General features: G+C 36.7%; 1 protein-coding gene across 1 annotated transcript in view; it reads left to right on the top strand.

Moving 5' to 3' along the window:
* RELN (reelin) overlaps positions 1–12472 on the top strand; it is a 449067-nt gene that overhangs the window by 289392 nt on the left and 147203 nt on the right. The window contains exons 15-19 of the mRNA XM_079785901.1: positions 446–574; positions 1955–2064; positions 5873–5939; positions 10520–10753; positions 11417–11578. Of these exons, the coding sequence (XP_079642027.1) occupies positions 446–574; positions 1955–2064; positions 5873–5939; positions 10520–10753; positions 11417–11578 (702 nt within the window). The remainder of the gene's footprint in view (positions 1–445; positions 575–1954; positions 2065–5872; positions 5940–10519; positions 10754–11416; positions 11579–12472) is intronic.

Here is a 12472-nt window from a genome sequence, read left to right as displayed (position 1 = left end):
GCTGGAACTCATGTTGGTTGGTGACCCCCTAATAATAGGAACAGAAATCAATTAGCACTTTAACAGCTATGATTTCTCAGTTTCACTTGCTGAAGTGTTGCTCTTGTCCTTTCTAAAGATTTTGTCATTCACATCCACGGGTTGAAGTGGCGGCAGTGTGAGACATGGTAATTGCCTTGCCATCTATCAAACTCGGGAGCACAAACTCCAGTTACCATTTGTTGTCTTTAAAACAGAGGTTGTTTCTATAGCAGTAATGTAACTGCTTGCCCTTTGAAAGCTGGTCAGACTTCAGTGGAGAGGAAAACAATATTTTCAGAAGCAGCATCTTAAAAACTTTTACCCTCGTTCTATAGATGTCTGATGTACCTAACAAGAAACAGGTAATTTCATTTTATTTGTTCTATTTTCCTCTTTCGTGTTGTGCTTGTTCTGGTGTTATCAGTGTCAGCTTGGAGTTTTCTACCAACCATGGGCGTTCCTGGTCCCTCCTGCACACTGAATGTTTGCCTGAGATCTGTGCTGGACCCCACCTCCCCCACAGCACCATCTACTCCTCTGAAAACTACAGTGGGTGAGTAGATTCTGAGATATCCAGAAACTTTAATCCATGTTGCAGACTCAAAATCAGTGAGTAAGCCTGAAACTAGTATTTTTTACTTAATAAGCATGGAAGCTGACCTCTCTTTTTCAGCTGATTTAGAAGTGATCTTGTGAAAAGGAAAAGAAAAGACTAACTTTGGTATATCGGATGTAAGATTATAATGGTAGGATCATTTATTCTTTATGTACTTGGCTGTTATATTTTGGATTACATAAATTCAAATTCTATGTAGTGATTCTGTGGTTATTGCCAGAAGGCTTATTGCCAAAATACTTAGTTGTGGAACACTGCGACATAGATAGTGAAAGTTAAGCTTTGGAATCAAACCTAGGTTCAAGTCCTGATTCTGCCATCTACTTGTGTAATGATATTTACTCTTTCTAACTTCCTGCTTTTTTCCACATAAATTAAGGGAAATGATACATCCCCTTGAGGGCAGTTAAGAGAGTTAAAGATGACTATGTAAAATACTTGCCATTTTACAGAATAAGCACTAGATAAATAGTAAAAACATTTCCAAGGAGAGAAAATTAAGTTGAAGGTTATTCTCTTTCTTAGCCTCTCTTTAAATGTGCATAGGACTAGGGGATAGCAAAAAATAAAAAGTAATTAATGAAAAAAAAAGTAATTAATGCTAGTGGGCACCCCATCTCTGCACAGATACTTATCATAGAACTAGAGGCCCGATGCACGAAATCTGTGCAAGGGGCTCGGCCCCCACCCACCGCGGCAGCCGCCTCTGCCTCGGCCCCCACCGCTGAAGCTTCGTTGGGAAGGTTGTCCTTACATGTGGTCTAATTAGCATATTACACTTTTATTATTATTGCTACTATTTAACTCTGAGTTATTCATGTAAAAATTTCTAAAACTAATGTCTAAAAACAAAATAATATCATTTGCTATTAAGAATGTATATGGATGATATGGGTGTTTTTGTAAGTGACATGTTTGTTTTAAAACTATAAACAAATAAACTCCACAAGTAAATTTAAAGAGTTTATTATTACATTGATCAGATTGTCAAATCTCAGAGGGAAGGTTGGGAAGGGGGAGGTAAGAGATCAACCAAAGTACTTATATGCATGCATATAAGCATAACCAATAGACACAGATAGTAGGGGGGTAAGGTCATGTGCTGGGGGGGTGGGAGCGGCCGGGGAGAGGTCACTGGGGTAGGGGGAGACATATGTAATACTTTCAACAATAAAGAATTTAAATTTTTTTAAAAGTTTATTATCAAACTTTAGTGCTATCCCCAAGCACACAGAGACTAGAACATCAAAAGCATGTAAAATAAATTGAAAAGATGTGAACAGTGTGTGGAGCTGTTTTGTGCTAAATTTCTTGCAGGTGGAACCGAATAACGATCCCCCTTCCTAACGCAGCGCTAACCCAGGACACCAGAATTCGCTGGAGACAAACAGGACCCATCCTTGGAAACATGTGGGCAATTGATAATGGTTAGTTTATGCCTGTCTTAATCACATGCCATTGAAGTAGAGTCTTCCTGTGCTTTTGTTCGTCAGCACAGACGTAATCACATTTCCAAGTCATGGTCTTGTGATTCATTAAACGCCCTTTCTTCCCTCTCTTCTTTGCATTCCATTAGAAGCCCAAGGATACACGAGCAGAAAAAAAAAAGGCAGCAGAGTCAGCAATATTAGATGCTAGAATGTTTCAACATACATAATTTTAAAATGCATAATGCCCTGAAACTCAAATTCACATTGATGACAAGGGATATTCTAACATTTTCTTTGAATGTTTTATGCAAAATTAGCATAAATACTTACCATACTGCATGTATTAAAATAAGACCCATTCTTCTCTTAGTAACTACGACAACATCTGGAATGCTTATCTTTTAGATGCAGACAGCACACATAAGAACACATCTTCTCTAGAGTGAAACTTGTGAAGTAAAACTTCTACCGCTTCTTCAGAAAACAGTATAAAAGAAAAATTTTAAAATATGTAAAAATATTATCTTTAATTTTTAAATAAATTACTAATTTTTGTATAATTTTAAAGCCAATATCACTTAGGATAAGTGCACATGAGAGAAGATAGTTTAAGTATTGTGTTCCATGGCTATAAACTTCTTATATTTGTTTTCAATAGCCAACACTCTGGTTTTTAATAATTCTAATTATAGGCAGATTTAGAGATTTCCTATTTTCAGAGAGTATATAAATTTGATTAAAGAGTTATAATATAAGGAAGTAGACAGGGAAGGAAGAAGGGAAGGACAAAATATCAATACTTAGCAAATTCAGCATTGCCACTGACTTACAAAGCAGGAAAAGCCTATACCATTGTTTAATACTTATCTTCCATGTCTTAATAATCTTTCTGTTATTTTTGAATAATTTAGAAATTGGTATGCAATTAATTAAATAGGTTCTTGAAATTCAGAAATAACTTCAGGCAAAATACTTTGCTGATGCGGCAATGTAAAATTGTTAAATAATCTGTATTCAAAGAAAACTAGTAAAAGTCCCAGATTTCAAAGACCACATGAGTTATATGAACACAAACAGTGCATTTGAAAAAACAAGTAAAGATGAACTTGTTGAAATGGAGTTTCTCCATCTATAGAACATTTTGCATAGCATTTTAATTACTACACCTCGTAATTAGCTGCAGGGAATAAGTATTTGCCTCTGGATAGGGGGTATGGATGACTTTTGCCATACTTTTCAAAGGTCCTATAACAAACATATTACTTTGATAGTCATAAAAGAAATTGAAAAATCAGTAATGAAATAAAGCATCTGAAGAAATTAAGAATGCAATGAATCACTTATAAGTCTATGAAAAGAATATCTGAATTTCCTAAAGAAGGCTATTACAACAGGATTCCAAGTCAGAAAGTGTTTACTACACATCCTGAGTTCTCATTATCAGGATTTGTGTAGAATGAGAAAAGGTAACGATATATAAAATGAGCATGGTTAGCACTGTTTGCCAAATGCAAAACTTGGGGCAGTATCTCTTCAATTCTGTTATCTTATGTGTAAGGCTTTCACACAAAAACAGGACCTAAGAAGCCAGGAAGAGGACACACACTCACTCCTTTGGAGAGACATGTGTGCCATCTTGCCAAAGGACTCTCCCCCATTTCAATATGGAATTCCAAAATTATGTGAAGAAAAAACAGGTCAATCTCCTACTTCTGTTAGGTATGCTTTTTCTTCATGGCGAGTTAGCTTCCCCTAGTGCAGTGATGGGCAACCTTTTGAGCTTGGTGTATCAAACTTCGCCAAAAAACTGAGCATAACTCGGGTAGTGTGTCACTTTGAGGAAAAAACATTATTTCGCAAATGTTTCATCCTCAGGAGCAGCAAATGTTTCATCCTCGGCATGCGGCCACCTCAGTGGCCGCATGTCATCAGAAATGGCTACGCGTGTCAGTGCTGACACGCGTGTCATAGGTTCGCCATCACTGCCCTAGTGAGTAAAAAAAGCATTTTAGAAATTATCCTGAAATTCTTAACAAAATGGAAAATCCTAGAGCAAGTCTTAGTTGTCACTTTTTAAATTTTCCCAATTTGCTTACATTAATGGTAGTAGTGAAGAAAACGAATCTGTCCTTTCCACACATTTAAGAAAAAGAAGCCAGACAACTTATTCATACTGCGATTCCTAATGACTCCATCTTTAGCAGGCAAGGATGACAACAGAATTCTTAATTGTAATTTAATTTTTTATTGACTGGGAAAGTCTTGTTTTATTGTTGTTAATTGTTGTTGTTTTTATGATGGGAGCTTTTTGAATGATGACATGGGTATAATATAAGGCATTCTCAGGAGTGAACCTGCAAAATGCAGTGAACCACTTAACAGGACTTAAGACCAAATCCTACTGCAGCCATGAAATCAGGTGTGCTGGGAAGACAGTCCATAAGCTTTTCCAGGCTAAAGAAGAGTGAAACTCCTTTCTGGTTCCTCAGCACTCAGCGTCCAGTGGAGCTCATCAAGCAGATGGAGCAGGAAGGACATTTGTCCCCAATATGGTGGTGACGACCATAACCCTATAGTGTCAGACAACATGCTAAGCATGCAGCATCTCATTTATTCTTTCCTCCAGGGACAAAGAATAGGGACACTGAGACTTAAATGGATAAATCACTTATCCAATGTTTCCCAGGTGAAACTGAATATGAATCCAGAGTTATTTGACACCTAAAACCAATAGTTTCAACCACTCAGTCTGCTATCGACCTCTTCTTCAACCATCAGTTTCCTACAGCAAGAGTTTTTCCTGGGCTGCTTTGCATTACATTTGAATTACTGTATCTGTTAAATGACTCCAGAGAATAAGTGCTTATAGGAACACAGGCCACAGGAAAATTTATTTTAAAGCAAAATCATTTTAATTTTGACATGGTTACAAGATAGAAAAGAAAATGGTCATGAATGGGTAAATTTGTTTATGCCTGAAATTGAATATGTGACGTCTTAATAACCATTGCATCTCTAATTCCTCATTGGTTTTGTTCCACTTTTATACTATTTGGTGTGACTTGATTATACTGATTATCAAACAGCTTAGTATCTTAAATATATTTGAGTCTGAGTATCTCAGAACCTACCATTCAACAATGAGGAGCCCTATCACTCAGCATTCCAAAGATTAGAATTTCAGGTATTAGAATTCATAATATCATTATCAGTCAAGCCCACCATTTAGGAATAGATCTGCATTATAGAGAAAAGGTTTTATGCTCAACAACAGATTTTAATTCCCCATTTGAGGAAGGATAATTAATATTTCAAAATATATGTAACACTCATCTTCAGTGTTAATAGATATTACCTGATAAGAATGGAAATCATAGTTTTTAAATTAAATTATACCCTCTCCATTTCATGCTATATCTAATTGATCCTTTGTAAATTCTTTATTTCTACCTAAAGAAATTAAGCTATGTAGAAAGTTCAAGGCAGAAGCATTAGTATTCTGCCTGAAATCATTTTAGCTCAGGAGACTCTGCTAAGGAACCCAAATCACATGTTTCTACTGTCTTTGCTATGAAACATTAAAATCTTGAAAGAATCAAGTTAAGACAGTTCTGGCAGATTTGTAACTAAGCACTTACCTTGTCACACAGCACTCCACATGTCACACTAGTTTCCTGTGCACAACGTGTATACAATGGGCTAGATGTCATGGGCATTGCTTCACAAAATTGTTTTAAATGCCTGGGGTATTCTTGGTTTTTCCCATTTTTATGCCATTTTTCACATGCTGTCCCTTGCCCTGCAGTTTACATAGGCCCGTCGTGTCTCAAATTCTGTTCTGGCAGAGGACAGTGCACTCGGCATGGCTGCAGGTGAGCCTTTTAAAATTCTACTTACACTTCTTTTTTTTTTGGTATATACTTTATATGTTTAAGCCACAAATCATTTTAACCTAATATTTTTTCAGGGTTTTGAGGTCTTTGAAGACCAAAAGTAGGGTACTCCAAATGGAATTTAAGTGTAATACAATATTAAGTGTATTTTGTAAATTGACGTTAATGAATAAATTAATTTCTATTAAACTAAAATGTGAACAAATTTAGCATAGCTCATGTAAATTTGTGAACAAATTTTAATTCCATGTAGCTTGATGACTGCCTTTTCTGTATTTAGTTATGTTCTTTAATATGTTATTTTTCCATAGACTTGTTCTAGTGTTCGTGAGTCATATTTTAATTCCTAGCACACTTTGTAAAATGAATTATGAAAATCAATCCTGACCCATAGACCTAATGCTAAAGGAAACTGAGTGAGCCAAATTTAGCAGATTTGATAATAAAATTCATCTTTAAATATAACTTTGCAGTTTTGCTTCCTTTTGAAAATCATTTGGGTCTTTAAAATGATGTGTAAGGTATCCTACCTAATAAAAGAGTAATATGCTAATTGAATGCACCTTTGCCATGCCCAAGCCACGCCCCCAAGCCAATCAGGGAGAATATGCAAATTAACCCAACCAAGATGACGGTTAATTTGCATATCAAGATAGCGTAGAAAGAAGCCAAGCACTGCAGAAGAGAGTGAAGCTGCAGAGAAGCAAGCAGGCGGGTCAGGGAGAAGGGAGGCAAGCAGGCGGGGCCGGCCGAGAAGGGAGGCAAGCAGGCGGGGCTGGCAGAGAAGGGAGGCAAGCAGGCGGGGCCGGCCGAGAAGGGAGGCAAGCAGGTGGGGCTGGGGGAGAAGGGAGGCAAGCAGGCGGGCCGGCGGAGAGCGCAGCAGGAAGCCCTATTGCAGGAATCTTCCTGCAATGGGCTACTAGTATTACATAATGTTGAATATTAGTGTGAAATTATACATAAATAATGTAATATCCAGGTACCACTGGATATTCCCATGTTAATATTTAATTATAAGATATCCTAAAAATCCCTGAAACCACAGACAATCTTTGTTACACAGATAAGTTTTCAGCAAGATTATCTAGTCTGTTTTTTTTCTTGTCCTCCAAAGAGTAATTAATTAATTAGCCAATTACTTCATTACTAGCACACTCATAAAAGACCTTTGGACCTATTCTTTGTGAATTATATGTCTGAGGTAAGACACTTGCCAGTACTGAGATTATAGAGTATCAGGTTAACTTTTTAATTATATTTCAATGAATTTAATTAACAGAGAACTCACTCTGCACAATGGAAATGTTTTATAAAGTATGGAAAGAATTTAAAAATTCCTATTCATATTTCAAAACATAATTTGCATCTCTTTGCTTTTTCATATAACCACCAGCTCCCACTCAGAAACAGTAACTCATTAGATCTATGAATCACTGACTGGTATTTTCTTCAAGTTGTTACCTTTATTCATTTTCCATAACCAGGCCATCCTCTGGTTTAAGGCGTTTTAAATAAAATTAACACAAGGAGGCCAGACACCTTAGTCATTCCTGGCATTGTCCTGAAAAATTTTGAAAACAAATTACCTAAAAGGGCAGCTGCTTTTATTAATAAAAATAGAAAGTGCTATTTTTAAAGACCTATCTATAATTACAGTAGTTATGTGTCATACTTCATTTATTATGTACAATATCCTTGTTAGCATTCAATAGTTTTATTACAGCAACCATCTGTGTTACCCATGATGGATGCAAACAGAAATCTGAATGGCTCTTTTATGTCTTCAGGCATCATTCTCTTTTGACACTATACATTATACCGAATAATCATAGCCTTCACCTCCGGAAGTTTTACAGAATGTTTTCATGAGTTGGAACTTTGGGTTGGGTTTTTTTGTTTTGTTTTGTTTTGTTTTTTGTATTTCTGACAATGTTTTATGTAATATCCATTGGCTTTGTGCATTTGTGGCTGAGCTCTAGGTTTGGCCACTACATCCTTTTCCAGCAATATGCGCTTTGTCAAGTTTGAGCAAAATTGCAGGGAAAAGAAATTCATATTCACCCAGCCAGCAGAGCTCAATGGTTGAGTGTTGAGGTCATGGTTCGATTCCCAGTCAGGGCACATGCCTGGGTCGCAGGCTCCGTCTGCAGTGTGGGGCATGCAGGAGGCAGTCAATCAATGATTCTCTCTCATCATTGATGTTTCTATCTCTCTCTCCCTTTCCCTTCCTCTCTGAAATCAATAAAAATATTTTTTAAGTGAATTCATATTCAATACCACTAATTTCCTTTAAACAGATCCTTGAATTTTGGGACTCTGCAGCTTTGTGTCTCTCCAGATTGCTCCTCTCATCACTACCATTATTTGCTACCAGGATTCCACCTCTCTTGTTCCCTAACACTTTCTTGCCTGTGTATAATCCCTTGGTCTGTGTATCTAAACTGACAACTCACTATCCTGATAAGCCCACCCCTGTTAGAGCTGTTAAAGATGCTAATGAGAAGGGCAGAGAGTTTAAAAACCTTTCTACACAGGTGTCAGCCATGTATCTTACCAGGGAATGTTGCATTTGAGGGCGGGTAGATGAACCAGTAGGGGGCATCTTTGGAGTCAGGAGAGCCTCAGGTCACTCCTGGAATCACCTGTGTGTGTTTTGCTGCAAAACAAAGGCTACAGAGGTATTTAAATATCTGAGTGGAATCCTAATTAGCATTCTATCCCAATTGTGTAACTTTTGACTAAAAGTATACTTTCAAAACCAGAATATTGGAACTGACTCTACTGTAAGTCATCTCTAAATGCTCACCAATTTCTCCCAGTCACTGGTCCTAAGAAGACACATTTAAGATACACAAAGGTGCATTTGTCCTGAAATACACTCTGGCAATTGTCTTGTTGGAGACACTGATTCCATTTTGTGGCCATATTCAGTTTCCCAGTGTTAAAATGTGTCCTCTTTAGGTAAGTTGTAAGTCCTTCTTAGAAACTACTTGGCTATTCAGAGTCTGACTAAGTCAATGAGGTAACATTTGAAAGAAGCAAACTGTGTGAGGCTCATTTACATGCTCTGCAAAATATTGTTTTTCTTCCCCACTCCCAACTCTAATGCCAAGACAACCCTCAAACTTCAGTTTATGGTAGTTCTTGGCATTTTAGGGCCCAACTTCTTTGATAATATGATGATTGCTATAAACTTTCTCCTTCTGAATATCCAATGCACATAAAAGTTGGCATTTGATTTCAGCATTTTCATACTTTCCTTGGACCTCTCTGAGGCCAAGCATGGATCCCAGTTTCAGAGCTAGTGGTAACAAACAAATAGCCGTCTGAGTTATACCATAATATCACTTCACTGGTACACTTGCTTTATAAAAGTCTTGTTTCAGACTCTAGGAAGTTTTGCATGCTTTCATGAGAACCCCCATGCCACCCCAAAAGACACCAATTTAATTTTGTAATGGGCTGGCTACATAGTAGATATAGTAAGAAAGAAATAATAAATAAAAATAAAGGGTTTCAGCCGAAACCGGTTTGGCTCCATGGATAGAGCGTCGGCCTATGGACTGGAGGGTCCCAGGTTCGATTCCGGTCAAGGGCGTGTACTGTGGTTGCGGGCAACTCCCCGGTGGGGGGTGTGCAGGAGGCAGCTGGTCGATGTTTCTCTCTCATCGATGTTTCTAGCTCTCTATCCTTCTTCCTTCCTCTCTGTGAAAAATCAATAAAATATATTTTTAAAAAAATAAAGGGTTTGAAACTAATTCCTGATAAGTAAATTTCCTTAAATATAAGAAGGTTTTGAATTCAATTGTTGAGTCTTCTGGGATGAGTTTTTTCACTGGTAAAAGGCTCAGGGAGTTCCATACATATTCTAGTCAGCTAACATAAGCAGTGTATTCTTACATGGCAGCAGGCAGGTTGTTGTGGGTTTGTTTTTTTTTCTCTTTTCCTTGAAGCACTACTAATTTGGGATTCCACTGAGAGGCAACACAGTTCTGCAAAGGACATCTATCTAGGTCAAGGTGTAAGCATTTCCTTTAAAATGCCAATCTAAGTTTGAAATAGTTAAGGATACATTTATTTCCAATCTTTTTCAAATAATTCCGGTCACAAATATAATATGTATGTTTACACTTGTTCTTAAAGGAAATTTATTCTAGATATCTTATAGAAGCATTTTGTTTATGTTGTTTCTTTTACAAGTTAAGTGAACATAATTATAGATAAAAGTATATACCTTTGACAAAGATTTTAAATTGTAAATGTGCAAAAACATAGATCTATTTGAAGATAAATTGCTGGCATTGGTTGAAGGTGAGTGCTGAGTTATTGTTTTAAATTATAAGCTTTTTACAGCGGAGCTATGCAAAGTGTGTGTTCTTCTGTAATGTTCACAGTCTGCCCTTACCAAGTCTTCTGATTCCGAATTCTCCAAAGACTAATGAGCCTTGCCTACCACTCAATCAAATTCTGGCCTCTGGACTTCCTCCTCACCAGGGCAGATTCAGGAAACTCTGAAAGGACCAACAGTTTAAGATTTAATTTCATGGGCTCTCTTTCAGGTGTGACCCTGGATTTTCTGGCCCAGCTTGCGAGATGGCATCCCAGACATTCCCAATGTTTATTTCTGAAAGCTTTGGCAGTTCCCGGCTCTCCTCTTACCATAACTTTTACTCTATCCGTGGTGCTGAAGTCAGCTTTGGCTGTGGTGTCCTGGCCAGTGGTAAGGCCCTGGTTTTCAACAAAGATGGGAGGCGTCAGCTAATTACATCTTTCCTTGACAGCTCACAATCCAGGTGAGTGAAGGCAGGGTGGAATACATGCTGAAACCAGATAATAATGTTTGAACTTAGACCTATTAATTTTCTATTATTTATTTATTTATTTTTGCTGATATATACATATTCTCATTTAAAACCAGGATGAGAGGGAGTTCATATAGGGTTAATTTGCCCTAGTTTCAAATAAACTAAAAAGCTCACTGATGACTTTAAGATACTAATGACTGACTAGAGTCTTAAAAATATGAAATGTTGGCATCAAAACTGTGTTCTCAAGCCAAGGACTAGTTAATTATTTATGTAGTTTTATTTATTTGACAGCTTGCAGAGGCTGATTAGATTTACATTGTCCCTTCCCCCAGTGCTTAATAAATAATGCAGTAAAGGAATGATTGGCATTATAAGTGTACATACACAAGTCATAGGATACAGATATGTATAAATATACAGTTATATTTGTACGTATCTATCTGTATATAAAGCAAGTGCGTTGACCTTATCTTCTACACATATTCATACATCTCACAGTGAAATTACATTTTATAAAAGAGGGATGAGTAGAAACCTACAGCTTTGGGGTAGTTCATTTAAATTTGTTTGAAATTCTTTATAAACCAAGATGAGCATTATGATTAAAAATGTTTGTACACACACTAATTATAGACAATTCATGTCTAGGTTTCTTCAGTTCACATTGAGGCTGGGGAGCAAGTCTGTTCTGAGCACATGCAAAGCCCCTGACCAGCCCGGAGAAGGAGTGTTACTGCATTATTCTTATGATAATGGGATAACTTGGAAACTCTTGGAGCACTACTCATATCTCAACTATCATGAGCCCAGGTATGTTGCAAATCATTTGGAAAAAATGGTTAGAGTAATCGCTCTTTCCTGAGGAAATCTTCATTCAAATGGTGTAAGATTCCAGATATTTTTTCACTGCAAGATGGTGAGGACAAAGATTGATGAATCTTAAAATGAAAAATTAGCAAGCTACATTCTTCTAACCCAATAAATTTGGAGAAATTTATTCTCATATTTTGAAATGTGCATATAAGAGAAATAATTTGATGCCTAGGAAAGAGAAAAATACTTAATACTATTTTTCTCATTTAACTATAGTGCAAACTATTAAATATGATTTTAATATAATACTGAATTATAAATGCTATTGATGAATATTTGATAGCAATATAATATTACAGTATCTTATAATAAATCATATTAAATAATAACTCATAAAATATGATCAATAAATTTGTACTATAATTAAGAAATGAATATAAATAAATTTTTCTAGCATGTAGAGCCCCTGGCAAAGGTGGAGTGTAAGGATATACCTTAAGTCCCTTCTTTACGCTCCTTCTATTTTTCTTTAGCTTATGTATTTCACAATCTATAGTCACAGTTGTGAAACTAAAGTTTCACTTAAAGCAGAGTCATAACCACTATAAGTGGTACAATTTCAGAGATGTCCAAATCATCTTCATCCCTTTCAGAACATTTATTAATCTGCTCACTAAAATTCCTTTAAAATATCAGGAAAAGAGGAGAATGGGAAAGTGAAAATACCATTGGAGGAGGTTAACACTGTGGCTTACATTCCCAGTCACATATAAAGAACTCACTCCTAGAAGTCCATGCGGATCATGGGGAGATGTGAAAAAGACTGAGGCTGTGGGCACTGAGGTTCGTGTGGGCACCATGGCAACTGGCAGGAGCACTGATGATAGCTTT

This window comes from Cnephaeus nilssonii, assembly GCF_951640355.1.
Source record: "Cnephaeus nilssonii genome assembly, chromosome: 12".
Taxonomy (NCBI): domain Eukaryota; kingdom Metazoa; phylum Chordata; class Mammalia; order Chiroptera; family Vespertilionidae; genus Cnephaeus; species Cnephaeus nilssonii.
The sequence above is the reverse complement of the archived record's forward strand: the minus strand, read 5'-3'. Positions and strand labels throughout refer to the sequence as shown.